Source organism: Ahaetulla prasina, chromosome 3 (assembly GCF_028640845.1).
Source record: "Ahaetulla prasina isolate Xishuangbanna chromosome 3, ASM2864084v1, whole genome shotgun sequence".
Taxonomy (NCBI): domain Eukaryota; kingdom Metazoa; phylum Chordata; class Lepidosauria; order Squamata; family Colubridae; genus Ahaetulla; species Ahaetulla prasina.
In genome coordinates this window covers 13,822,255-13,848,484 of record NC_080541.1, presented here as the reverse complement: position 1 = coordinate 13,848,484, position 26,230 = coordinate 13,822,255, and the positions used below count along the sequence as shown (strand labels likewise).

Below are 26,230 nucleotides of genomic sequence, written 5' to 3'. Positions count from 1 at the left end.
ATTTCTGGACCAAAATCGTACGGACCTGCAAAAATGAGCCAAACTCCTGCAACATATAGCCCCAACCTCAATTACACATGGATGCCAATGCCACCTCCGTTTGCCATCTGTCCTCCTGGGTTGGAATATTTATCCCAGCTTGATTGGTTATTAATCCACCAGAAATATGAAATTCTGGAAATGATCACGTCCTTTGAAACAGCCAACAAGTATGAAGTGAGAAACAGGCTGGGGGAAATGGTGTATTTCGCCACAGAAGAGAACAACTGCTTTGTGAGGAATTGCCTCGGGTCCTTGCGGCCTTTTACCCTGGTGATCTCCAACCATGTGGGCCAGCAGGTCATCCATCTTGTGCGACCTTTTCGTTGTGACGGCTGCTGTTGCCCGTGCTGCTTGCAAGAATTGGAAATCCAGGCCCCGCCGGGCTTACCCATTGGGTACATCCAGCAGCTGTGGCACCCTTGTCTGCCCAAATTTGTAATCCAAAATGAAGCCCACCAAGATGTCCTGAAAATCATTGGACCTTGCATAACGTCCTCCTGCTTTGGCGATGTGGTGTTTGAGGTGATGGCGCTAGACGAACAGACCAGCGTGGGAAAGATTTCTAAGAAGTGGGGAGGGGTTCTGCAGGAGTTCTTCACCGATGTGGATTTCCTCGGAATTTCCTTCCCTCTGGATCTTGATGTTAAAATGAAAGCAGTGATGCTTGGGGCCGGTTTCCTCCTTGATTTCATTTTCTTTGAAGAAGGTGGAGTAGGTGGAGGAAAATGTAGCGTTTGGTGTTAAAAAGCTGACCGTCCTTGCGTTATAAAGCCTTTAGAGAAAGTCCTTGTGTTGATCTATTCTTCCTTGGCTAAAACGGGGAGCCAGGATTTGTGACTCGAGATTGTTTTGGGATAGCAAATATGAAAGGTTATTTTTGATAATATTTGGTCCGTAAACCTTTCCTGCGCTTGTAGGAGAAGGAACTATTGCAGGATGTGACTGTATTTTAGGCAGCCTCTCAAATCGAAAGGATTTTTTTTTTCTTTTACAGTTTGGTTAAGAAATCTTGGATGTTTCTTTTAAGGTTTCTTTCGTTTGTTCATCGTAATTTTTGAGAACTTACGGAAGAGTGCAGAGAAATAACAATAAGAAGATATTCCGGTGTGTGATCATTATACTGCATCCGGTGTAGTTGTAGGACCGAAATACTACATCTTCAGAAAGAGACGTATTCTGGTTTGAAAGCAATGGTCTTTAATAGAAGTTAGAATAACAGGGTTGGGAGGGATCCTAGAGGTCTTCTAGTCCAACCCCTGCTCAGCAGCAACTGTGTGATCCCAACTATTCCAAATTAACTGGGGAGCTTTTTTGCAAAAGAATGAATATCCTGCTGAATTTTATTCTCTCTTTTTAACTTTGCTCAGCTCTCTGCCTAAAATCTATGTATATTCATTCATTTTGGATGGATTTGTTTTTTTTTTTTTTAATCAGCTCTGAAATATATTCTTCAGAAAATCAGCATCTGGCAGGATTTGCTTTTTGCCATACAATTTCATTGGGAAAATTAAACGGTGACAGTGATGGCAGATAAACAATGGTTTATCCTCTTGAATTGCACTGCCCTGCAAAATGACTGAAGTAAGAATACATACTGAATTTATTGACTGATAACTCCACCAACTGTCGTGTCCCACTCCTCCGCTGACGGCCGGGTCAGGGAAATCCGAATCAGGCTTGCCTCTGCAGCTCTGCCCAAAGTCCTAGCAAAGTCCTCAGAGCAGGCAGGAGACCAGTAAGTGACTTCAGCAAGATAAGTTTGACTTTGCCTGACTCAGAGACTGCCAGAAAGCAGATCCTTTATATAGGTCATGGGGTGTGGCTCCATGACTCAGCACTCATTAAGGCCTGCCCCTCCCTTCCTTCTGTTGCCTCCGCCTATCCAATCTTCTGATGCGAGGGTCACTCCAATCAGCAGTTGTTGGAAGTAAACTTTCCTCAGGCTCACATGCTGTGGAGGAGGGGGAGGGGTCTAGCTGCTCCGTTTGCCTGGGCATGGAGCCAGGGCTGGGGCCGGGGGATGCTCCCTCCTCTGCAGCCTGCTTGGGCATGGAGCCAGGGCTGGGACCGGGAGGTGCCCCCTCCTCTGCAGCTTGTCTGGGCATGGAGCCAGAACTGGGGCCGGGAGGCATACATTCCTCCGTGTTCGGGAGCAGATAAGCAGACCCCGGCTGCGGTGAGAGCGGACAAGACACAACACCAACAGAGCCAGTAAGGTATCAGTACAACAACCAGCTTGTCTTGAAATTAAGGTGCTGGCCTGGAAACCAGGAGATGATTTTATTTATTTATTATATTTGTATACCGCCCTTCTCCCGAAGGACTCAGGGCGGTTCACAGCCAATAAAACCAAAATACATATAATACAAATTAAAAAACAGTATAAAAAGCTAATTCGATAAATGGCCTAAAATTTTTTAAATACGAATAAAACCCCAGTTAAAAACCCCAATTTAAAAACCCTGATTTAAAACTATGTTCAAGCTAGTCCTGCACGTCGAAGCAACAGCGTCTTCAGCTCACGGCGGAAGGTCCGGAGGTCGGGGAGTTGGCGAAGCCCCGGAGGCAGCTGGTTCCAGAGAGCAGGAGCCCCCACAGAGAAGGCCCTCTCCCTGGAGGTTGTCAGCCGACATTGTTTGTCTGACGGTATCCGGAGGAGGCCCTCTCTATGAGAGCGCACTGGTCGGTGAGAGGCTACTGGTGACAGTAGGCGGTCCCGTAAGTATCCCGGTCCTAAGCCATGGAGCGCTTTAAAGGTGATAACAAGCACCTTGAATTGGACCCGGAAGACCGCTGGGAGCCAGTGCAGACTGTGCATGAGAGGTGTCACATGGGAGCCACGAGGTGCTCCCTCTATCACCCACGCAGCCGCATTCTGGACCAGTTGAAGCCTCCGGGTACCCTTCAAGGGGAGCCCCATGTAGAGAGTGTTTCAGTAGTCCAGGCGGGATGTAACAAGGGCGTGAGTGACTGTGCATAAGGAAGCCCAGTCCAGAAAGGGGCGCAACTGGCGTATCAGGCGAACCTGATAAAAAGCTCCCCTGGCGACGGCCATCATATGTTCTTCTAATGACAGCCGTACATCCAGGAGGACATCCAGATTGCGAGCCCTCTCTGTGGGGGCCAACGACTCGCCCCCGACGGTCAGCAATGGAGTTAGCTGACTGTACCGGGCTGCCGGCATCCACAGCCACTCGGTCTTGGTGGAATGATGAATTCTAGTCCTGCTTTAAGCATGAAAACTGGCTGGGTGACTTCTGGATCAATCACAAGGTGGGGTGTGAGTTCTAGTCCTGCTTTAAGCATGGAATGCAATTTGGTGACTTTGGGCCAATCACCAGGAGACGGTGAGTTCTAGACATGACAGCTGCTTGGGTGACTGGGCCAGTCAATCTCTCTCCACCCAACCCAACTCACACATCGTCGTTGTGAGTAAATAGGAGGAAGGAGTATTAACTATGTTTACCGCTTTTGTGTTATTTATAAGAAATAATACAAGTGGAATATAAGTAAAATTAAAAAATAAAAAGCTGGGATGAAGCTACTTTGTCTCTGTGGTTGACTTATTAAGTGCTGTGGGATTCATTCTTTTAAGTTAGATACGTCTCAAACGCCACTGACTGGGGAGTGGGTTCCTCCTTTTCATTTTTTGAAACACGTCAGTGCATAACTGCCAATTCACAGAGTGTTTCTGGTTCGTTGTGTCTCACAATCGATCTACCTATGTTGCAGGGGTGGGTTCTACTTACCTTTACTACCACTTCTGTGCATATGCAAATCATCCATGATGACGTCCGGCCGCGTGGCCGGAGTCTCCCGTCGGTTTTACTACCGGTTCAGAAGAACCAGACTGAACCGGGGACAACCCACCTCTGCTATGTTGGATCACCATGTAACCTATGAAGGAAGGTTTGGGCTCAAAACCCACACAGATTATTTAGATCAACTATTATGTACAAGTTCTTAAAGAGATGGGAGTACCAGACCATCTTGTTTGTCTCTTGAAAAACCTATATGTGGGTCAAGAAGCAACAGTGAGAACTGGACATGGAGCCACTGATTGGTTCAAAATTGGGAAAGGAGTCCGGCAAGGCTGTATACTGTCGTCCTGACTATTTAACTTATATCCAGAGCACATCATGAGAAGGGTGGGGGGGGCTAGATGAATCAAAAGTTGGAGTTAAGATTGCCGGGAGAAATATCAACAGCCTCAGATATGTGGATGATACTACTCTAATGGCAGAAAGCGAAGAGGAACTAAAGAGCCTCTTGATGTGGGTGAAGGAGGAGAGTGCAAAAATTGGCTTGAAAGTCAACATTAAGAAAACTAAGATCATGGCATCCATCCCTCTCAATTCCTGGCAAATAGATGGGGAAGAAATGAGGTAGTGACAGATTTTATTTTCCTGAGCTCCAAGATCACTGCAGATGGAGACTGCAGCCAAGAAATTAAAAGACGCTTGCTCCTGGGGAGGAAAGCTATGGCAAATCTAGACAGCGTACTAAAAAGCAGAGACATCACCCTGCCAACAAAGTGCATATAGTCAAGGCTATGGTTTTCCCAGTTGCAATGTATGGCTGTGAAAGCTGGACCATAAGGAAGGCTGAGCACCAAAGAATTGAGGCCTTTGAACTCTGGTGCTGGAGAAGACTCCCGCGAGTCCCTTGGACTGCAAGGTGATCCAATCGGTCGGTCCTAGAGGAGATCAACCCTGACTGCTCTTTAGGCCAGATCCTGAAGATGAAACTCAAATACTTTGGCCACCTAATGAGAAGGAACGACTCACTGGAGAAGAGCCTAATGCTGGGAAAGATGGACGGCAAAAGAAGAAGGGGACGACAGAGAAGGAGGTGGCTGGATGGAGTCACTGAAGCAGTCGGCGTGAGTTTAAGTGGACTCCAGAGGATGTTAGAGGACAGGAAGGCCTGGAGGAAGGTTGTCCATGGGGTCGCGATGGATCAGACATGATTTTGCAACCAAAAACAACATTATTATGTACAAAAGAAGCTTTGTACAACTCTTAAAAAGAATCTCACAGAGAAGGTAGGATTTTTTTGCTGTGTTCCTTTTGGATATTCTAGACAGACTATTAAGTAGGATTTCATGGGCTACCAAAAAGGTTTCTGAGATCCACCAATAGACCATCATCACAAAGCGAGGCACTCTCTGCACCTAAATAGGAGCCTTTGAGACTTCAAAGCAGCTGAAACAGCTCTCACCGTGTCTGACATGGTCCAGGAGGGTTGTCTGCTGTTGCTAACCTGAAGTCTTGGTAATTTTCTCTACTGGAAGTCAAGGCAGCCATATACGGTAGGAGGATCCTACTTTCTTTTCAACCTGTCTGGGTTGATTTTTTTAGGTCCGTCTGGGTTTTCATGAAAGTTCAGGAGAGAAAGCTGAGGTACAAAAACTATGACACAACAATAGGCCCAACAGGTAAGTAGCACCCTGTTTAGCCCTTTGCAAAGGATTGGGCGGTATAAGTGCAGATATAGACAGAGGCTGATGGGACCCAATTGTCCTTGACAAGATACAGTCGCTTCTCTAATGCAGAGGAACAAGCTAAGCCAGTGACTATCAGGTGAGCATGGACCATAACTGGACAGACCTGCAAAAATGAACCAACCTCCTACTACAGCTATAACAGCATACGGCTACAACCGCAATGCCATGTGGATGCCATTACCACCTTCGTTTTCCATCTGTCCTCCTGGGCTGGAATATTTATCCCACCTTGATTGGTTATTAATCCGCCAGAAATATGAAATTCTGGAGAAGATCACATCTTTTGAAACAGCCAACAAGTACGAAGTGAGAAACAGGCTGGGGGAAGTGGTGTATTTCGCCACAGAAGAGAACAACTGCTGCACGAGGAATTGCCTCGGGACCTTGCGGCCTTTTACCCTGGTGATCTCCAACCACATGGGCCAGCAGGTCATCCATCTCGTGCGACCTTTTCGTTGTGACGGCTGCTGTTGCCCGTGCTGCTTGCAAGAATTGGAAATCCAGGCCCCGCCGGGCTTACCCGTTGGTTACATCCAGCAGCTGTGGCACCCTTGTCTGCCCAAATTTGTAATCCAAAATGAAGCCCACCGAGATGTCCTGAAAATCATTGGACCTTGCATAACGTCCTCCTGCTTTGGCGATGTAGTGTTTGAGGTGATGGCACTAGACGAACAGACCAGTGTTGGAAGGATTGCTAAGAAGTGGGGAGGGGTTCTGCAGGAGTTCTTCACCGATGTGGATTTCCTTGGAATTTCCTTCCCTCTGGATCTTGATGTTAAAATGAAAGCAGTGATGCTTGGGGCTGGTTTCCTCCTTGATTTCATGTTCTTTGAAGCAGGAGGAGGGGCAGGTGGAGAATGATATACTGTTTGGTCTTAAAAGCTGACCGTCCTTGTGTTATAAAACCTTTAGAGAAAGTCCTTGTGTTGATCTATTCTTCCTTGGCTAAAATGTGAAGCCAAGGTTTGCTGACTTGAGATTATTTTGGGATAACAAATATTAAAGGGACAGAGCTGGGGCAAGTTAAAAAGAGAGAATGCAATGCAGCAAAATACCCATTCTTTTGCAAATAAACACACACACACACACACACACACACACACATTTGGATTTTGAATGCTTGGTGCTGATGACCAGGGGGTTGGACTAGAATTCTGAATTTGAATAGAGTTTATTGGCCAAGTGTGATTGGACACACCAGGAATTTGTCTTGGTGCATACATTCTCAGTGTACATTAAAAGAAAAGATACCTCCATCAAGGTACAACATTTACAACACAAATGATGGTCATAGGGTACAATTTAACACTTAATGATACAACACTTAATGATAATCACAGGTCACAGGGCACAAATAAGCAATCAGGAACAATCAATATCAATATAATATCACAAGGATTACCAGCAACAAAGTTACAGTCATACAGTCATCAGTGGAAAGAGATGGGTGATGGGAACGATGAGAAGATTAAGAGAAGTGCAGATTCAGTAAATAGTCTGACAGTGTTGAGGGAATTATTTGTTTAGCAGAGTGATGGCCTTCGGAAAAAAACTGTTCTTGTGTTTAATTGTTCTGGTGTGCAGTGCTCTATAGCGTCGTTTTGAGGGCAGGAGTTGAAACAGTTTATGTCCAGGATGTGTAAGGTAAAGGTAAAGGTTCCCCTCACACATACGTGCTAGTCGTTGCCGACTCTAGGGGGTGGTGCTCATCTCTGTTTTAAAGCCGAAGAGCCAGCGCTGTCCGAAGACGTCTCCGTGGTCATATGGCCGGCATAACTCAACACCAAAGGCGCACGGAACGCTGTTACCTTCCCACCAAAGGTGGTCCCTATTTTTTCTACTTGCATTTTTACGTGCTTTCAAAACTGCTGGGTTGGCAGAAGCTGGGACAAGTAACGGGAGCTCACCCCGTTACACGGCAGCACTAGGGATTTGAACCGCTGAGCTGCCGACCTTTCGATCGACAAGCTCAACGTCCTAGCCCCTGAGCCACCGCGTCCAGGATGTGAGGGATCCGTAAATATTTTCACGGCCCTCTTCTTGATTCGTGCAGTATATAGGTCCTCAATGGAAGGCAGGTTGGTAGCCATTGTTTTTTCTGCAGTTCTAATGATCCTCTGAAGTCTGTGTCTGTCTTGCTGGGTTGCAGAACCGAACCAGACAGTTATAGAGGTGCAAATGACAGACTCAATAATTTCTCTGTAGAACTGGATCAGCAGCTCCTTGGGCAGTTTGAGCTTTCTGAGTTGGCATGAAATCCAGCAGGTTCTGGAGAACCAGTAGCAGAAATTTTGAGTAGTTCAGAGAACTGGCAAATACCACCTCTGGCTGGCCCCAGAGTTGGGTGGGAATGGGGATTTTGCAATATCCTTCCCCTGGAGTGGGGTGGGAATGGGGATTTTGCAGTATCCTTCCCCTAGAGTGGGGTGGGAATGGGGATTTTGCAGTATCCTTCCCCAGCCACACCCACAGAGCTGGTAGTAAAAAAATTGGATTTCACCACTGCACCCAACCCTGTTATTCTATCCTCTATTAAAAACCACAGCTTTCAAACCAGAATCGCTGCGCAGTGCACCAAAACCAAATGAACAAACCATGAGGTTGACTACATGTTTAATAAATATTGGCAGTCCTCAACTTACAACCGTTCATTTAGCGACCGTTCAAAGTTACAACAAAAATGAAAATATGGATTATGACCCTTTTTTTTTACACTTATGATCTTCGCAGCATCCTCATGGTCATGTGATCAAAATTCAGGAGCTTGGCACTAGACTCCTATTTTTGACAGTTGCAGTGTCCCGGGGAGTTGAAATCCACACAATCTAAAATCGGACAGAGTTGAAAAAGAACCAATCAATCGGGATCTGGTTGAAGAGCGTGGTGCAAGTATGGCAGTGACTTTAAGTAGCATATCCATTGTCCACAAAAATGTGTAGCGAAAGATAGTGATCAGGTAGAGAATGAAATACAGGTTACAAAAGGGTGGTACCTCAAGGGTTATTTTTCTGTTTCAACAGCTTAAAACATCCGAATTTAAACTACAAAATCTCCATTCCCACCCCACTCTGGGGCCAGCCAGAGGTGGTATTTGCCGGTTCTCCAAACGACTCAAAATTTCCGCTACCGGTTCTCCGAACTGCTTAAAATTTCCGCTACCGGTTCTCCAAACTGCTTAAAATTTCCGCTACCAGTTCTCCAAACTGCTTAAAATTTCCGCTACTGGTTTTCCAAACTGCATAAAATTTCCGCTAACGGTTCTTCGAATGACTCAAAATTTCCGCTACCGGTTCTCCAAACTTCTCAAAATTTCCGCTACCAGTTCTCCAAACTGCTTAAAATTTCCGCTACTGGTTTTCCAAACTGCATAAAATTTCCGCTAACGGTTCTTCGAATGACTCAAAATTTCCGCTACCGGTTCTCCAAACTTCTCAAAATTTCCGCTACCAGTTTTCCAAACTGCTTAAAATTTCTGCAACCGGTTCTCCAAACTGCTTAAAATTTCCCCTACCGGTTCTCCAAACTGCTTAAAATTTCCACTACCGGTTTCTCCAAACTGCTTAAAATTTCCACTACCGGTTCTTCGAATGACTCAAAATTTCCTCTACTGTTCTCCAAACTGCTTAAAATTTGCGCTACTGGTTCTCCAGAACCTGTCAGAACCTGCTGAAAAGCACCCCTCAGGAAGAAGTATTACTTTTCATTCAATCCTTATTTAGAATAGAAACATCCCAGTTTTTCACTGTCATGACAGAAACCCTAAAACCGGATGCATTCATACCTGGCCATCATGATGGCAAATAAGCAAAACCGCAATGTGACACCACAGTGAATACGTTGCCCTTTCATATTTGCGCTGCACTGCATGGAAGCCTATAAGGAGTAAAGTCTTACGCAATGCTACTCCGACATACATCTGCCTTCTTTCCACCAGGCGGATGTGACTAAGCTAAGTATAACACTGCCCTCTATGGCTTAATAAGGGTTTCGATGCGCTCTATATAGGCAATCCTCGACATAAGACCACAATTGGGCTACAACTTCCATTGATGAGACATGCAGTTATTAAGTGTGTTGCATTTGATTTTATGAGATTTTTCTTCCTGCAGCCACTAAGTGGATCACCATGTTTTTTAAAGGAAATTTGGCTTCTCCATAACTAGTCTGAAGCCCTCTGGGTAGGTTGCAAACGGTGATCACAAAACCCCGGGACACTGCATTTGTTGTAGGTATATGCCAGTTGACAATCGCCTGAATTTAGATCATATGACATCCCCAGGGATGTTACAACGGGTGTCTAAGTGCGAGGATTGGTTGTAAGTCACTTTTTTTCAGCACTGTATAACTCTGAACTGTCACCAAACAAACAGTCGTAAATTGAGGACTGTTTCTATGTATTAAACATGCCAAAGCATTATTCACAATGAAATCAACATAGATTGTTGCTCACCCTCAAATCTGCTCACCTGAAGTACTGGTAATTTTCTCTACAGGAAGTCAAGACAGCCAAATAGGAGGATCCCACTTTCCATTTACCTGTCTGGGTTGCTTTTTTAGGTCCAGCTGGGTTTTCATGAAACTTCAGGGGAGAAAGCTGAAGCACAAAAATTATGACACAACAATAGGCCCAACAGGTAAGTAGCACCCTGTTTAGCCTTTGCAAAGGGTTGGGCTGTATAGTTTGAGATATAGACCCAATCTGATGGGACCCAATCGTCCTTTAAAGGATACAGTCGCTTCACCAATGCAGAAGAACAAGCCAATCCAGTGACTACAAAGATCTACCAGGTGAGCACGGAAGAATTTCTGGACCAAAACTGGACAGACCTGCAAAAATGAACCAAGTTCCTACGGTATTTGGCTTCAACCGCAATGACTTGTGGATGCCGTAACCACCTTTGTTTGCCCTCGGGTTTGCTTACTAAAGATTGTTTTTGAATAACAAATATTAAAGCTTCTTTTTGATAATATTTGGTCCGTAAACCTTCACTACATTTGTAGGAGAAGGAACTATTACAGGACATGACTGTAGTTTAGGCAGCCTTTCAAACTGAAAGAAAAGAAATTTTCCTCCTTTTACGGTTTGGTTAAGTAATCTTGGATGTTTCTTTTAAAGTTCCTTTCATATGTTCATCGTAATTTTTGAGATCTTATGGAAGAGTGCAGAGAAATAACCATAAGAAGATATTCCTACGTGTTAGAATTTATACTGCAGCCGGTATAGCTGTAGGATTGAAACATTCCATCTTCAGAAAATTAGGTAGAAGGTATAACACATTACAACCACAATTGATTTAATTGTGAATAATGCTTTGGCATATTTAATACATGCAAATAGTCCTCAATTTATGATTGTTTGTTTAGGGACTCTTCAGTGTTATACGGGGGCTGAAAAAAGTGACTTACAACTAGTTCTCGCAAATATGCCCATTGCAACGTCGCTGGGGTCATATGACCGAAATTCAAGCGCCTGGCCACTGGTTTATATTTATGACACCTGCAATGTTCCTGTCGTGTCCCACTCCCACTCTGATGAACGAGTCAAGGAAGTCCGTAACAAACTTGGCAATGAAGCCTTTGCAGCTTGCCAAGTTCCTTCGAGGTTTAACAGGGCAGGCAGGAGTCCAAGTTGTGACTTCAGTGATAGAGTCCAATATCAGCAAACTAGATAAGACTTTGCTTGACTCAAGGTTGGAATGCCAAAGCAGGTCCTTTATATAGGCTGTGGGGTGTGGCTCCATGACTCAGCATTTATCCAGGCCTGCCCCACCCTTCCTTCTGCTGGCGTCGCCTCTCAGATCTCCGGAAGCAAGGGTCTTCCCACTCTGAATTGTCTTCAGCTGGATCTGCTGGCAGCTTCTGGGAAAGAGAGGGGTCAGAGGGAGTAGGGCCGAGTAATTCCAGCACCTGGCTGACTTCCTACTCTGAAGGCTGAGCCAAAGGAACACATGCTGTATGAGTGAGGTTTATCGGGCTTGTCCTTCCACTCCTGGAATCCTCTCTGGGCATGGGGCCAGGGCCGGAGGCTGGAGGCATGACAGGCCATTCATCTTCATTATCAGACTCGGAGTCTGATAAAAGGCCCGGTTGGAGACGGGAGGGGCCCGGCTGAGGAGAGGAAGGAGGACGAGTCACAACAGTTCCAGGGTCATGTGATCGCCATTTGCAACCTTCCCATCTGGCCTCGGACAAGTCAGAGAGAAGCCAGTTTTACTTTTAAAAACCATGGCAATTCACTTAGTGGCTGCAAGAAAAAAGCTCGTAAAATAGAATAGAATAGAATTCTTTATTGGCCAAGTGTGATTGGACACACAAGGAATTTGTCTTCAGTGCATAAACTCTCAGTGCACATAAAAGATATAAGTGATAAATCATGATCATACTCATCATAAATACATTCATCATGAATCATAAGATACAACACTTAGCGATAGTTATAGGATCCTAAATAAGCAATCAAACTCATACTAGGAAACTAAATACAACAATATAAATCGTAACAATACAAACAAGGTTATAGTCATAAATAGAAAAGGAGATAGGTAATAGGAACGATGAGAAGAAGAATAGTAATCAAATGCAACACACTTAGTGAGTGCATTTCTTAGTGATGGAAGTCTCAGCCCAATTGTCATAATTGGAGGACTACCTGTATAGAATTAAAACCTTATTAGAGAATGGAGGGCAGTGTTATATAGGAAGTCCTCATCGTAGGACCAGAATTGAGTCCAAAATTTCCCCTTGCCAAGTAGAACAGATATTAACTGAGTTTTGGCCACTATTATGACCTTTACCCCACAGTTATTAAGCGAATCACTGCAGTTGTTAACTTAGTAGCAAGGTTGTTAAGTGAATCTGATTTACCCATTGACTTTGCTTGTCAGAAGATCGTAAAAGATGATCACATGACCCCGGGAAACTGCAACCATCATAAATTCATGCCAGTTGCCAAGCAACCTAATTTGGATTTTGTGATCATGGGGATGTTGCAAAGTCATTAGTCTGAAAAACGGTTGTAAATTCCTTTTTTCAGTCCTGTTCTTTCTTTTTGTTCTGATGAACTCTTTAGACTTTTAGACTTAAAATAACTTTATTGTCATTTGAATGTACACTAATCGGCATACATTAAAATGAAATTTTGTTGCATACAGCTCTCACCCCCTCCAATATACACTCTATAAATAGAATAGAATAGAATTTTTTATTGGCCAAGTGTGATTGGACACACAAGGAATTTGTCTTGGTGCATATGCTTTCAGTGTACATAAAAGAAAAGATACGTTCATCAACAATTCTAAGGTACAACACCTAATGATAGTCATAGGGTACAAATAAGCAATCAGGAAACAATCAATATAAATCGTAAGGATACAAGCAACAAACTTACAGTCATACAATCATGAGCGAGAGGAGATGGGTGATGGGAACAATGAGAATATTAATAGTAGTGCAGACTTAGTAAATAGTTTGACAGTGTTGAGGGAATTATTTGTTTAGCAGAGTGATGGCATTCGGAGAAAAACTGTTCTTGCGTCTAGTTGTTCTGGTGTGCAATGCTCTGTAGCATCGTTTTGAGGGTAGGAGTTGAAAGAGTTTATATCCAGGATGCGAGGGGTCTGTAAATATTTTCACAGCCCTCTTTTTGACTCGTGCAGTATACAGATCCTCAATGGAAGGCAGGTTGGTAGCCATTGTTTTTCCTGCAGTTCTAATGATCCTCTAAAGTCTGTGTCTGTCTTGTTGGGTTGCAGAACTAAACATGACTAAATAAATAAATAAATACAAAATTAGGCACATACCCACATATATTATATGACACAGAGAAACAACAGAGTCCAGACTTCCGCTGGCAACGCAGGCTTCGTGGACGTTCCTTTGGGATCGTCTGCCCTGGGTTTCGTCAAACCGTCCCTGACAGCGTAAATGGGCTGTCAAACGGTTTGGAATTCTCTCCCCCGGGAGAAGGGGGAGGGAAGAGTGGTCAGGTTTGGGTAGAGCTCCCCGGGAGCCCCTGGAATTTAACCAGGGGATCAAAGGGTGAGAGCTCCCGTTTAGCCTGATGAAGCTCCGTGCCCAGGGTGCTTCTGTTTATACAGAACGAGAAGCCGCGACCATCTCTGTGCCAAGATTTATTTTTAAAGAGAACTCAACACAGACAGAACAAAGTAGGAGGACTAGCAAGAATTTGCAAGTAATAAATCTTAACTTCAGCTCTTAAATAGCTTTCCTTTGAATTAACTTTCAACTTGAGTGGATTTAAAATGGCGTTTGCAATATACAAAGGAAAGTGAAACTATAAACGGACAAAGGAAGAGAAGAACATAACAAGCTACTTTTTAAATGGAATGAATAAGAACTGTTAATGATTTTTTTTCTTTTTACCTTTTTCTTTATCACAATGTTTAAGAAGAAAAGTTTATTTATTTATTTTTTCTCTTTTTGGTAGATTTTACAGTTTAAGAATGGCTCTTAAGCAAACAGAACTAACTACTAAAATCTTGGAAACTTCTTCACTTCAAATATGGAATTATTTTTTTTTTATAGGAACTTTTGGAGGCTTATCTTTTCTTAATAAGTTTTTAAACAAGAGATTTTTACACCAATATATTAAAGATTGGAAATTCTTTATTGTTAGATGTTAAGCTGATTGGTGAGCAGATGGTGGAAAATGTGTAAGATAGAAGACAAGGGGAAGGAGAATGCTTAAGATGTGATTTTGATGGTATTTTTTTTTTAATATATATATATATAGGGTTTAATTTTTACAACTGACTTATTTTGGGTATAAGGTGTTACTATTTGATATATGTGAGGTATAAAGGAATGGGAAGATGGAATATTGTTTAACTTTTGGAGGACAGATAGAAAAATTTATGGATGTAATGTTGGTATTTGGTTAAATAGAATTTAATTGTTATAATTGATATATTTTGGATATAAGTTATAATTTTAATAATGTTATTTGACAGATGTAAGGTAAATTGAAGAAATATTAATATTAGCAATGTTATTTGATTTATGTAAGTGATATTAAAGATATGAGAAGATAGAATATTGTTTATTTTTGGAGATTGGATAAAAATTTAAGAATTTAAGCTGGAAATATGAATTATATTTGGGAGACTGTTTAAGGAAGAAAGGTATATTATAAAAGAATTTCTGATGAATACTGGAAGATGGAATATCGTCTTGGTCTTGATCGATGAAGATTGGATATTAAAAGCTATAAGATTCTGAAGACTTCAGGAGTGGAATGGATTAATATATATTTGGTGTTAATTGATGAAGATTGGATATTAAAACTGTATTTTATTGATGAACTGGAAATACTAAACGGAGAAGAATTGAGGAAGGAGAAGGAAGGAGATATCGGCAAATGTGAGTGGAGTGCTCCGGAGTGCGGGGGTTTCTCTCCCTGCGACTGGAAGGAGCACGAATCACTTTGGAGAGAGGAGAACTTAAAATAACAAGATTACCGGTTTTGTGGAGCTCTGGAGAGAAGAGGTGATGGAGAAATTTAGGAGGGGAGGGTTTGAGGCCCCTCCTCTGGGGAACAATGGTGGCGTCCAGCTTCCGCCTTCACTATGAGAATCTTGATGACATCACTTCCTTCGGCTTCCTGGTTGACTAACTGTACTCTGGACTCGTTGCTCCTGTGAGTGCCCCTGGTGGATCCGGAGGAAATTACAAGGATACTGTGCTTGATTGAAGATATGTAATTAAGAAATAGAAATAATTTGAAATGAAATCGTTTGAATGATAGAAGTATTGTCTGTGGTGTTAAATAGTTTGACATCATCAGCAAAGAGAACACAATTACTTGAGATGTGGTCACAGAGATCATTAATGTATAGTATAAAGAGTGTTGGTCCAAGGACGCTGCCTTGAGGAACGCCACTCTTGACAGGAACAGGATTCGATAAAGCATTGCCAATTTTGACCACTTGTTGTCTGTTAGACAGAAAAGTAGATATCCATTTGTGAAGGGGTCCTGAGATGCCATAGGATGTTAGTTTTAGGAGAAGTTTATTGTGTACTACTGAGTCAAAAGCTTTGCAGAAGTCTATGTAGATTGCATCTATTGATTTGCCTTGATCAAGATTTGAAGTCCATATGTTTTTGCAGTGGAGAAATTGTAAGTTACATGATAATTTTTTCCTGAAACCAAATTGTTTGTTGGAGAGTAGGTTGTTAGTTTCTAAGTGTGAGGTAATGGATTGGTTGATGATAGATTCCATGACTTTGCAGGTGACGCAGCAAAGGGAGATCAGTCTGTAGTTTTCGACTAAGCTGGGGTCTCCTTTTTTGAAGATAGGGATGACTGTGGCTAGTGACCAAAGTTTGGGAAGAGAACTGGTAGTGAAAGCTTTATCAAAGATAATACTTAGGGATTCTGCTATATTAATAGAAAGTTTTTTTAAGAAGTAGGCACATAGTCCATCGGGTCCAATAGAAAGCGATGGTTTTAAGTTGTGAAGAGCTTTTCCAACATTGTCTTCTGTGAAATCTATATGAGTTAAATCATAGTCATTGCTGGTTCGTTTGTGGAATGTCGGATATGTGTTATCCGAGTTAACAAAAACTGAGCCAAAGAAAATGTTGAAGAGGTTTGCTTTGACTGTTTCGTCATTGCATTCTTTGTTGTTAGAATCTTTTAGTGGTGGGATGGATCTTGAGTCTTTAAGTTTATTGTTGACAAAATTATAAAAGGCACGATTGGAATTTGTGCGCAGAAGGTTCTCTTCTTGCTTGGTGTGGTAATTTGTGCATTCAGTTTTTATTTGGTTGCATATGTTTCTGTAGTGGTTTTTGAAATTTGTAACATAGCCTTTTTTGTTTCTTTTCCAGAGGGATTTTTTTTTTGATTGAAGTTTTTTTATTAATATGGGTTTGATATCGGGGATATTGATATCGGGGCTGCTCAGCTGCCATTTCAGAAGGGAATTGAAAGGGAGAGGAGAGAGTGAAGGAAGAAAGTAGGTAGGAGAAACAACAGAGTCTAGTTCGGATGTATATGTTGGAAGAAATATCCATCTGGGTTCAGTTCCAAGTGGGGACAAAGACACTGGAAACATGGAGGCTGCTTGGAAAGATGGTTTAATGGTGGTCAGGATCACATGGCTTGAGTTCCTGAACAGAAAAGGGCTGAGATCCTGTGTGCTCCCTGGTTTTATGCTTTTTCTGAGCTTTGAACTTTCTGGGGCACAGGAAGAGTACCCTGATTGGTTGTCAGACTCTCAGGGGGTGGGAGTCTTAGCTAGCCTTGCTGGCTGATGTAATCTTCCCAGGTGCCATGTGGTGAGTTTCAGTTCCTAGATGGGTTCTATTATGATGCAGATGATGGCCCATTAACAAAGGTGGGGGGAATGAGTTTCTACCTCTGACCCATTGACAAAGGTGGGGGGTGGCAGGAAGTTGCAGGGAGCTGCTTTGTCTTTAAAACATGTTTCTCCATTTCTCATCCAGGGAAATATATTCTGCCTTTTTAAATATTTTCTAAAATATTTCATTCTTCTAAGAGGGGGGTGGGTGCTAAATTCCTACATATACATGCAACTGTTGGAAGAAATATCCATCTGGGTTCAGTTCCAAGTGGGGACAAAGACACTGGAAACATGGAGGCTGCTTGGAAAGATGGTTTAATGGTGGCCAGGATCACATGGCTTGAGATCCTGAACAGAAAAGGGCTGAGATCCTGTGTGCTCCCTGGTTTTATGCTTTTTCTGAGCTTTGAACTTTCTGGGGCACAGGAAGAGTACCCTGATTGGCTGTCAGACTCCCAGGGGGTGGGGGTCTTAGCTAGCCTTGCTGGCTGATGTAATCTTCCCAGGTGCCATGTGGTGAGTTTCAGTTGCTAGATGGGTTCTATTATGATGCAGATGATGGTTGACAAAGGTGGGGGGAAATGAGTGAGCTTAGCTGAGGCTTTAATGGCCCATTGACAAAGGTGGGGGGGGGGAAGTCAGGAAGCTGCTTTGTCTTTAAAACATGTTTCTCCATTTCTCATCCAGGGAAATATATTCTGCCTTTTAAATATTTTCTAAAATATTTCATTCTTCTAGGAGGGGGGTGGGTGCTAAATTCCTACACATGGCCAGAAAAACACAAGTTTACCAGACGGATGGCATAGGGAACAAAGCTACTTCAGCTTCAATCGCAACAATACACAAGCACACAATAGATTTAAGTTTAATGTGAACCGCTCCAAACTTGATTGCAGAAAATATGACTTCAGTAACAGAGTTGTTAATGCCTGGAATGCACTACCTGACTCTGTAGTCTCTTCCCAAAGCTTTAACCAAAGACTATCTACTGTCGACCTCACCCCATTCCTAAGAGGTCTGCAAGGGGCGTGCATAAGAGCACCAGCGTGCCTACCGTTCTTGTCCTAATGTTCCTTTTAATTGTATCCAATTCGTATAGTTATTACATACTTATGCTTATATATATGCTTATATATCGTATAGTTATTTCATGCTTATGCTTATATATACTGTTGTGACAAATAAATAAAAATAAAAAATAAAATAAAAATCTGGTAGTCCTGCTAGGAATACTTCCAACCTGGGAGCAAAATTCGGATGCTTAGCAAGTGATTTGTACTTATGACCGTTGTGGTGCCTTGTTGTATGTCGCCTGTCATGCCCTTTTGCAACCTTCGGCCGAGCAAAGTCAATGGGGGAAGCCAGATTCACTTAACAACCGGCTTACTTAGCCACTGCAGTGTTTCACTTAACAACTGAGGCAAGAAAGATGGCCAAATGGAGCAAAAAAATAAATAAATCACAAACGTCTCACTTAGTAACAGAAACTTGGGGAGGGCGGCTCAGTTGGGGTCGTAAGTCGAGGACGTCCTGTATCAACAGGCTTGGATTCGCTCCATTGTCTCCCTCCTTGCCGCCCCCCCCGCCCTCGGAGAAGCGCATGCGTCAATGCTGCCCGCCGGCTTTTCCTCTTTGCAGAAATCGGGTTCTTTATTTTTTTTCCCCTTTCAGCTCCTGCATCACGTGACAGGCGGGAACGGCATGGCGGCGCCAAGGTCGGCCTCGCTGGGTCGTCGCATCCCGGTGACGTCAGGTCTGGGCGCTGGGGGCGAGAGGCGGGGCCGTGGGGGGTCGTCGGCGATGGGGCTCGCTAAGGAGGAAGAAGCGGGCGGACGGCGGCGGCTTCGCGGCTGCTGACCCTCCGCGGGGAGCGAGCGGGGGGTGGTGGCGGGAGGCCTGCGGTCCCGACAGGGCTGGGAGCAGCGGCGGGTAAGGGCGGCCCGTGGCGTTTACAGGCCTCTTTCCCGAGTGGGGTCCCGGGCAAGGCCCGGCTGAGGGCGGGGGGAGGGAAAGCGACCCTCAGCGGCCTCCTCCGCCAACCGTCTGCCTAGGCGGGCCTGGCCGGCTTGTGGAAGAGGCCCGAGACGGGGATGCCCCCTTGTCCCGTCTGGAAAATCCCCTGAGGAAGGCCTCGAGGTCGGAAGTGGGGCCGAGAAGGGCTGAGGGGGCGCCTCGGGCTGAGGGGGGTGGGGGGTGCAGAACGGAATCCCCCCCCTTTTAAAAAAAAAAAAACAACGAATGGCAGTGATTTTTTTTCTGAGGGGCAGAAGCGTGAGGTAATTCGGGGTGGCCGAGCCCCCGTCGTTTTAAGGGTCTTAAAAAAGGACGTCGAGGCCTGAATTGGGTGACGAGCTTAGTAGGGTGGGGGTTTGGGATGGGAGACCACGGAGAGATCCCAGAGAGATAGCTTGGATGGTGGAGGGGGGGGAGTTAGAAAGGCTGTTCCCAACTGTCAAGAAAGCTGCTTGGACGGCTCCTTGTATTCCCCCAAAAATCTAAGCTCTTTTTTGAGATATCTTAGATGGGAGGGTGGATTTTGTGAGAGTTTTTGAGAGTTTTGTGAGAGTTACCTCTAAGCTATCTAGAGGTAAGGAAAAATGGGGGGATATTCCTGGAAGAAATTGCCAACCTCTTTCACGTTTCATGGTGTATAAGGCTGTAGATTAGCTCCCATTACTTGTCCCAGCTTCTGCCAACCTAGCAGTTCGAAAGCAGGTAAAAAATGCAAGTAGAAAAAATAGGGACCACCTCTGGTGGGAAGGTAACAGCCTTCTGTGCGCCTTTGGCGTTGAGTCATGCTGGCCACATGACCACGGAGACGTCTTCGGACAGCGCTGGCTCTTCGGCTTTGAAACGGAGATGAGTACAGCCCCCTAGAGTCGGGAACGACTAGCACATATGTGCGAGGGGAACCTAGCGCTCGACTTACGACCGCAATTGAACTCCAGATTTCTGCTGCTAGGCGAGACAGGTGTTGAATGAAGTTTGCCCCATTTTACAACCTTTATCGCCACGATTGTTGAGTGAACCACTGCAGTTTTTAAAGTTAGTGACACAGTTGTTAAAGTGAATCTGCCTTCCCCCTTGCTTATCAGAAAGTTGATCGCATGACTATCAGAGCACTGCAACAAATATGAGTCGGTTGTCAAGCATCTGCATTGTGATCACGCGGGGAAGCTGCAGTGGTTGTAGGTGTGAAAAAGGGACATAACTCACTTTTTTTCAGTATTTTAACTTTGTCTGGTCACCAAGTGTACCGTTGTAAGTCGAGGATGACCTATAGTCAGCCCTTAGGGAAACCTCTTTGTCCTGGAGTATGTTGATGCTCTATTAAATTACAGCCACATGATGTATGCTTCAATTTCATTATTGGCTCAATAAGAAATTTATATTCGATATAAATTTTGTGATCAATTCATAATTGAAATGAACACAACAGAATTATTCCACAGATGAAAATCAACACAGGGAAACGAATCAATACCTAGTTCTTAGATTGGCCGCTATCTGAGATTTCTCTATACTGTATGTTTTAATCTGGGGTAAATCCTGTTTGAATTCATAAGACTTTCCAGAAATAGGCAGTCCTCCTTGTTCCTATATCTAGGCTAATGTTGTTTTCTTTAATCAACTAAACATACGAATATGGCACTATGGCTTTACATGAGCAATCATAAAGTTAACAAGCAGTAATAGTTGAGCCACCATACATCTTTACATGTTTTGGGTACTTATATTGCATCATCATATAATTTTTGGTTTTATGTTAACATGCCCTGAAAAATGTAGTTATTGGATATGTGATATTTTGTGTATATAGGGACACATTTGAAAATTTTCTTTAATTCCAAGAATTTTTTCTCTCTCTCTTTGTGTAGCAAACAAGAAGAATAAATTGAAGATTATCAAAATGAGCAGAAAGCCTCCACATCGTCCCGGGATCACATTTGAAATTGGTGCTCGTCTGGAAGCCCTGGATTATCTACAAAAATGGTATGGAAAACCTGATTACAGCTGATTTATGAGCACAATTGAGCCCAAAATTTATATTGCTAAGTTAAGAGACATTTGCTAAGTGAGTTCTGCCCCATTTTATGACCTCTCTTGCCACAGTTGTTAAGTGAATCACTGCAGATGTTAAGTTAGTCACACAGTTGTTAAGTGAATCTGTCTTCTCCCATTGACTTTGGCTGTCAAGAGGTTCACAAAAGGTGAAGATCACATGACCCCAGGACACTCCAACTGACATGCCAGTTGCCAAGCCTCTGAATTTTGATCAGGTGACCATAGGGATGCTGCAACGGTTGTAAGTGTGGAAAACTATCATGTCACTTTTTTCAGTGCTGTTGTAACTTCGAACAGTTACTAAATGAACTGTTGTAAATCAAGGTTTACCTATATACTGCTGTCTTAGTAGAGGACATCTTCATAGGATGCATGATAGCGCCACGCCAGTACATTGAAATAGTTTCTAAAAACACTTAAAATGCTTAGCAGTTAAAAGACCTTGTCCAAAAAATAACTTTAAAATTAAGAAATATGACTTTGATACACAAAAAAGAGAAAAGAAAATAAAAAGAACAAAAAGAGTCGAAAAATAAAAGAAACAGTAATATATTCCAAGTAAAGAATGTAGTGATTAAGGCATGAGGCTAGGAACCAGGCAACAGTGATTTCTAATCCTGTCTGAAGTCTGAAAGCCATCAGGGTAACTTTGGGCCACTCTCAGCCAAACTCATCTCTCAATTTTTGTTGTGGAGAAAATAGGAAGAGGAAGGTGTATTAGATATGCTTGCAACCTTGTTATTTATAAAAATAATAAAGGTGGGATTAAAAAGAAATAAAATAAAAACAAAGAATGTAATTAATCTGAATTTTTAAACATGTTGTGAAACTTTGACTATGTGTAATAATGCAACCTTTACTTCAAGAGATGAGTCAATTTATAAACAATATGAATTTACAAGGTTATAAATCTTTATAACACATTGAAAAATACCATTTATTGCTATGCCCCCATGCTTTACATTTACGTTTTTAAATGATATCAGTGATTGTAATACTATATGAACAAATTTACAAAATTGAACTCAAAATATGGCAATAGACAGAGTAGCCTATATCAAATGAGTAATTTATTGCCTTCCCCATTATATGCTTCCAACATAGTGAACTGACATCCTCACTTTTTAAGCATTCTCCAGGGTATCCAGTTAATATTAAAATGTTTAGTTGAATATGTCATCTTATAATCATAAGCGCACTTGTATTTTTTAGGGTTCTTAACCTTTTCTTTGTTTAATACATGATAATCCAATTCTTTGCTCTAGAGTTCTGGCAAATAACTGACATGGCTTCTGTCAGTCTTTTTGAAACAACTTTTAGCCAGATAACTTGTGAATGGCTTTCATGGCTGAGCCTGTCTAAGTCTCACTGAAAGAGATTTGAAACATTTTATTTAAAAAGGCATCCTTATAGATCTCCAGCAGTACAGGTAATCCTCAATTTACAATTGGTTGACGTTACAACTGACCACACAAAAAATTTATAAGGTGGATTCAGCGTTCCAATGGCCAAGCCCCTTCCGATCACCTGATAGTATTTTGGTTACTCAGCAACTGGCTCACATTTATGGCCATTTGTGGGATCCTGCAATTATGTGTCCTGATTTAAACCTTTTTTTGCTGGAAACTGGCATTTATTTCTTGTTTCCAGCAAAAAACACCCTTTGGGGACAGTGGGTTCCTTTAACGACTGCTGTGTTTGCTTTATAACCACTTTGTTTGCTTGATGACCTCTTTAAAGCAGTAGTAAAATTGGGCATGGTCATGTGATGACCTGCTTAATGACTGCCATGACTTATGATCCTATTTCCAAGGTCAATTACAGTCATAAGTTGAGGACTGCCTGTATTGAAGTGAAGAATTCGGCATACATCATATACCGCTTTCAACATATGTGGAAGCTTTTCCTGTTTCTGTATGTAGGCATAGACAGACAGGCAAACAAGTAATCACATACACAAACACACATTCTGTACAGTCGATTTTGTATTACATAATCAAGAATGAAATTTAAAAACATTGCTAACTTAATGAGTCAGAACCATATATGTTACTGTGGGTAGCCTTAATAGAACACACAATGTTCTCTGAATGCATCTCCTGCCCGATATAGGATCAGCCCCAATGTTTTTTACTTTTCAAAAAATAGTTTAAAACTGGCTTTTTCTCTAGGGCCTAGGCACTTGGGTTGTGTCAGAAGTCAAGGAGAGGCCTCTTGTGACTATTTAAATTACACTGTTTTGTTTTCAACTTTAAGGACTGAGTATTATTTTAATGGAGTATGGCATATGTTCTTAATGTTTATTTGTGTTGTACGCTGCCTAGGGTCACATTCCTTGTGTTGGGCTTATAAATGCTTGAAATAAATAAATAGTTGCAAGTATTTCACTTGAAAAACTCGTAATATACCAGGTGTTTCATCTTGCTCCAATTAGTTATGTTTTGTATGATTCAGTTGACTTTTGCTTCAGATACACAGTGGGAATAAATTTCTTTTTTTAAGCTCTTATACTGTAATAGCTTTATATAATTTCGATGCAGGTGGTCTTGTGTTTGTGCTTAAAAGCTCTTTAATTTTTTTCCTTTGTTTTTCCTTCCTTTTTTAAAAAAAACATCAACTTCGCACACAAAGATGGTCATCTATGATTCCTAGACTTCCACTGATTCACAGAATATCTCTATAAAGAAAGAAAAAGTAATTTGTTTTGTAAAAATGGATCTTTTCACAATGCCACATTTAAATACAATTTAGAGAAAATAGGGTGGTACTTGTAATACCTTTATTCAGGCATGATCCAAGAGAGACAAGTGCGTAAGCAGAATGTAAATAGCTATCATAAATATGTAAATTAACATGAAATGGTACCTATATCACGTTAATTAAGGATCGTAATATGAGAACATAAATTGGTAGAATAGAATAGAAATGAAACAGAAATACCTTGGAGGTCGTCTAGACCAAATTTGATTTGGATCAGGAAAAATATAATCTCTTGTAAAGTATATAAAAGTCACCAATGGACACCCAAATTAAGAGATTTCTTCTGTCGAAATGCACAATTTTCTTGTATTTTTAAAAAAAGGATGTTCAGAATTTAAATTGATTAACTTGATAATAAGTAACTCTTTCCACTTGAAAGAATGCTTTTATATTCCCCAATCAGCATCAGTGCGCAAGAGATTTCTTTCTGTTCACTAATTAATAGAGCAAAAGATAATATTGTTGTTCAGTTTGGGAGTTATCCGAAGTTGTAATTCAGGATATTGCTGTAACAAAATGAAAGACACTCGCTCTTAACACCTCATCAGCTATAGATGCACCTGTCTGATTACCTTTGAGCAAATTCAGGTTTTAGTGCAGTGTATATACTCCACCCCCGTGGATATTCCATTAATACAGGAAATACCTGTTTTACCCATTGTGGAGAAAATACTTGTTAAATATGGGATAAGGTTATTTGATAGGTTATTTGATAGGCTTCCTAGTGTAGAATTCCCCGCTAGGTATTTTCTTGGGAAATCATTGCCCTGCCAAAGAACTTTTGTTGCAGATTCTTGGATTGCAGTATTCCCTGGAATTAAAAATTAAAAGTATTCCTTGCCATTTTTCCTTGCAAAATTTCTCCCATCGGAGATTTTGCAGGTAATGTAGAAACATCAAGGCCTCCGTGCTTATTTATGGGGTTGTTGCATTTTGGAAACAAAAGTATATAAATCAGCTGCTTCCTTACAGAGGCTTTTTTTTTTTAAAAAGATGCCGTCTAAACTGTTAAGAGATTGTAAACCTTTGGCAGTTCTCATTCCAGCCACATTTGGGACACCTGTTAACTCTGCGGTACAGGCGGTCCTTGACTTATGACCCCAATTGGAACTAGAATTTTCGTTGCTATGCAATTGTGAGCCATGTCTGATTTTACGAACCATTTTACCACAATTTTGCCAATTCACTTGTTAAGTGAATCACTGCCATTATTAAGTGAATCGCATGTTCATTAAGTGAATGCTGTTCCCCCCCCCCCAATTGACTGTTTGTCAGAAGCTACCTGGGAAGGTTGTAAATGGACCATGGACTCTGAAACCATCATTAATATATGCTGGTTGCCAAGCACCTGAATTTTGATTACATGATTCTGGGGGTGCTACGATGCTCATAATAGCAATAGCACTTAGCCTTATATACTGCTTCACAGTGCTTTTTACACTGTGTAAAAGGCTGATTCAGCCTTGAGTCTGTGAGAATCGAGCTTCTGGCGGTCAGCAGAATCAATCTACATTCTAAGCACTGCGCCGCCAGGGCTCTTCATATGGGAATTGACATGTTTTCCTTGTTTTGTTTTGGTGACCTGAAGCACCTGTCATCCCCCTTCCTGATTCCGATTCCCTTATTCTAGCAATGTAAACAGAGTAGCATAATGAACCCCAAACGTAGATTACTCTCTTGGATTCAGTTTTCTGAATATGATTAGGTTATCTGAATGGCCTTCATGTAGCAATGGCAATAGCACTTAGCTTATATACCACTTCACAGTGCTTTTACAGCCCTCTCTTAAGCGGTTTGCACAGTCTGCATATTGCCCCCAAGAGTCTGGCTCCTCATTTTATCAACTTCGGAAGGATGGAAGGCTGAGTTAACTTTGAGCCAGTCGGGATCGAATTCCTGGCAGTCGGCAGAATTAGCCTACCATACTGCATTCTAACCACTCTGCCACCACAGTTCTAAGGGCAAGGGCCAGTTGTAAGTCACTTTTTTTCAGTGCCATTGTAACTGCACAGTTGCTAAACGAATGGTTCTCACTTAAGGAATACCTGTATGATCAATACTACAAAGAGGAGCTAATGAGTCAGACTCATCAAACTTATTTAAGAGTTCTGCCATACCTTTTCCTTTCCTTTGGATAAGTACTTCTCTGGAGGGTGTTTTACTACATTTTGAACATGTTTTCTAGGACTGGAGTATTGATAACACCAGGAATGAGGAAGAATTGTTGAGCAACTTTACTGTAAAGTTAAAATATGCAGCTGTGGCAGGGCTGAGGGAAAAATGCGTACGAAGGGGTTATTTTGTTAAATAGCTTGTTTGGACAACCTGTTGAATGTGAACAATTTGGGTAGAACTATTTCATTTTGTTAAAACTTATCTTGAATATGTTATTTTAAAATAAGTGACCAGTATGTTTTTAAAGAGCATTTTTAATAGCTCCAGATAAAGCATCTTATATAATTAATATCCTTTCTCTTGCTGTATTGATTTCACTGTTCCTCTTTAATGTTTTAACCTTACAACAGGCAACAGT

General features: G+C 42.1%; 3 protein-coding genes across 5 annotated transcripts in view; all 3 read left to right on the top strand.

Moving 5' to 3' along the window:
• The first annotated feature begins 81 nt into the window (after positions 1-81).
• LOC131194210 (phospholipid scramblase 1-like) lies at positions 82-786 on the top strand. The gene has a single exon (XM_058174942.1). It carries the CDS (start codon positions 82-84, stop codon positions 784-786), a length of 705 nt encoding a protein of 234 aa, XP_058030925.1.
• Positions 787-5,713: 4,927 nt separating this feature from the next.
• LOC131194209 (phospholipid scramblase 1-like) lies at positions 5,714-18,729 on the top strand. Its single transcript, XM_058174941.1, has 3 exons — positions 5,714-6,398; positions 10,275-10,336; positions 18,544-18,729. The coding sequence occupies exons 1-3, from the start codon at positions 5,714-5,716 to the stop codon at positions 18,727-18,729; spliced, it is 933 nt and encodes a 310-aa protein (XP_058030924.1).
• PHF20L1 (PHD finger protein 20 like 1) overlaps positions 18,645-26,230 on the top strand; it is a 66,186-nt gene continuing 58,600 nt past the window's right edge. For 2 of the 3 annotated variants that reach the window (XM_058174536.1, XM_058174535.1), the window contains exons 1-2: positions 18,645-18,801; positions 20,751-20,865. In XM_058174536.1, the coding sequence (XP_058030519.1) occupies positions 20,783-20,865 (83 nt within the window). In that variant the 5' untranslated portion in view covers positions 18,645-18,801; positions 20,751-20,782. The remainder of the gene's footprint in view (positions 18,802-20,750; positions 20,866-26,230) is intronic. The other variant, XM_058174537.1, reaches the window with a different exon arrangement.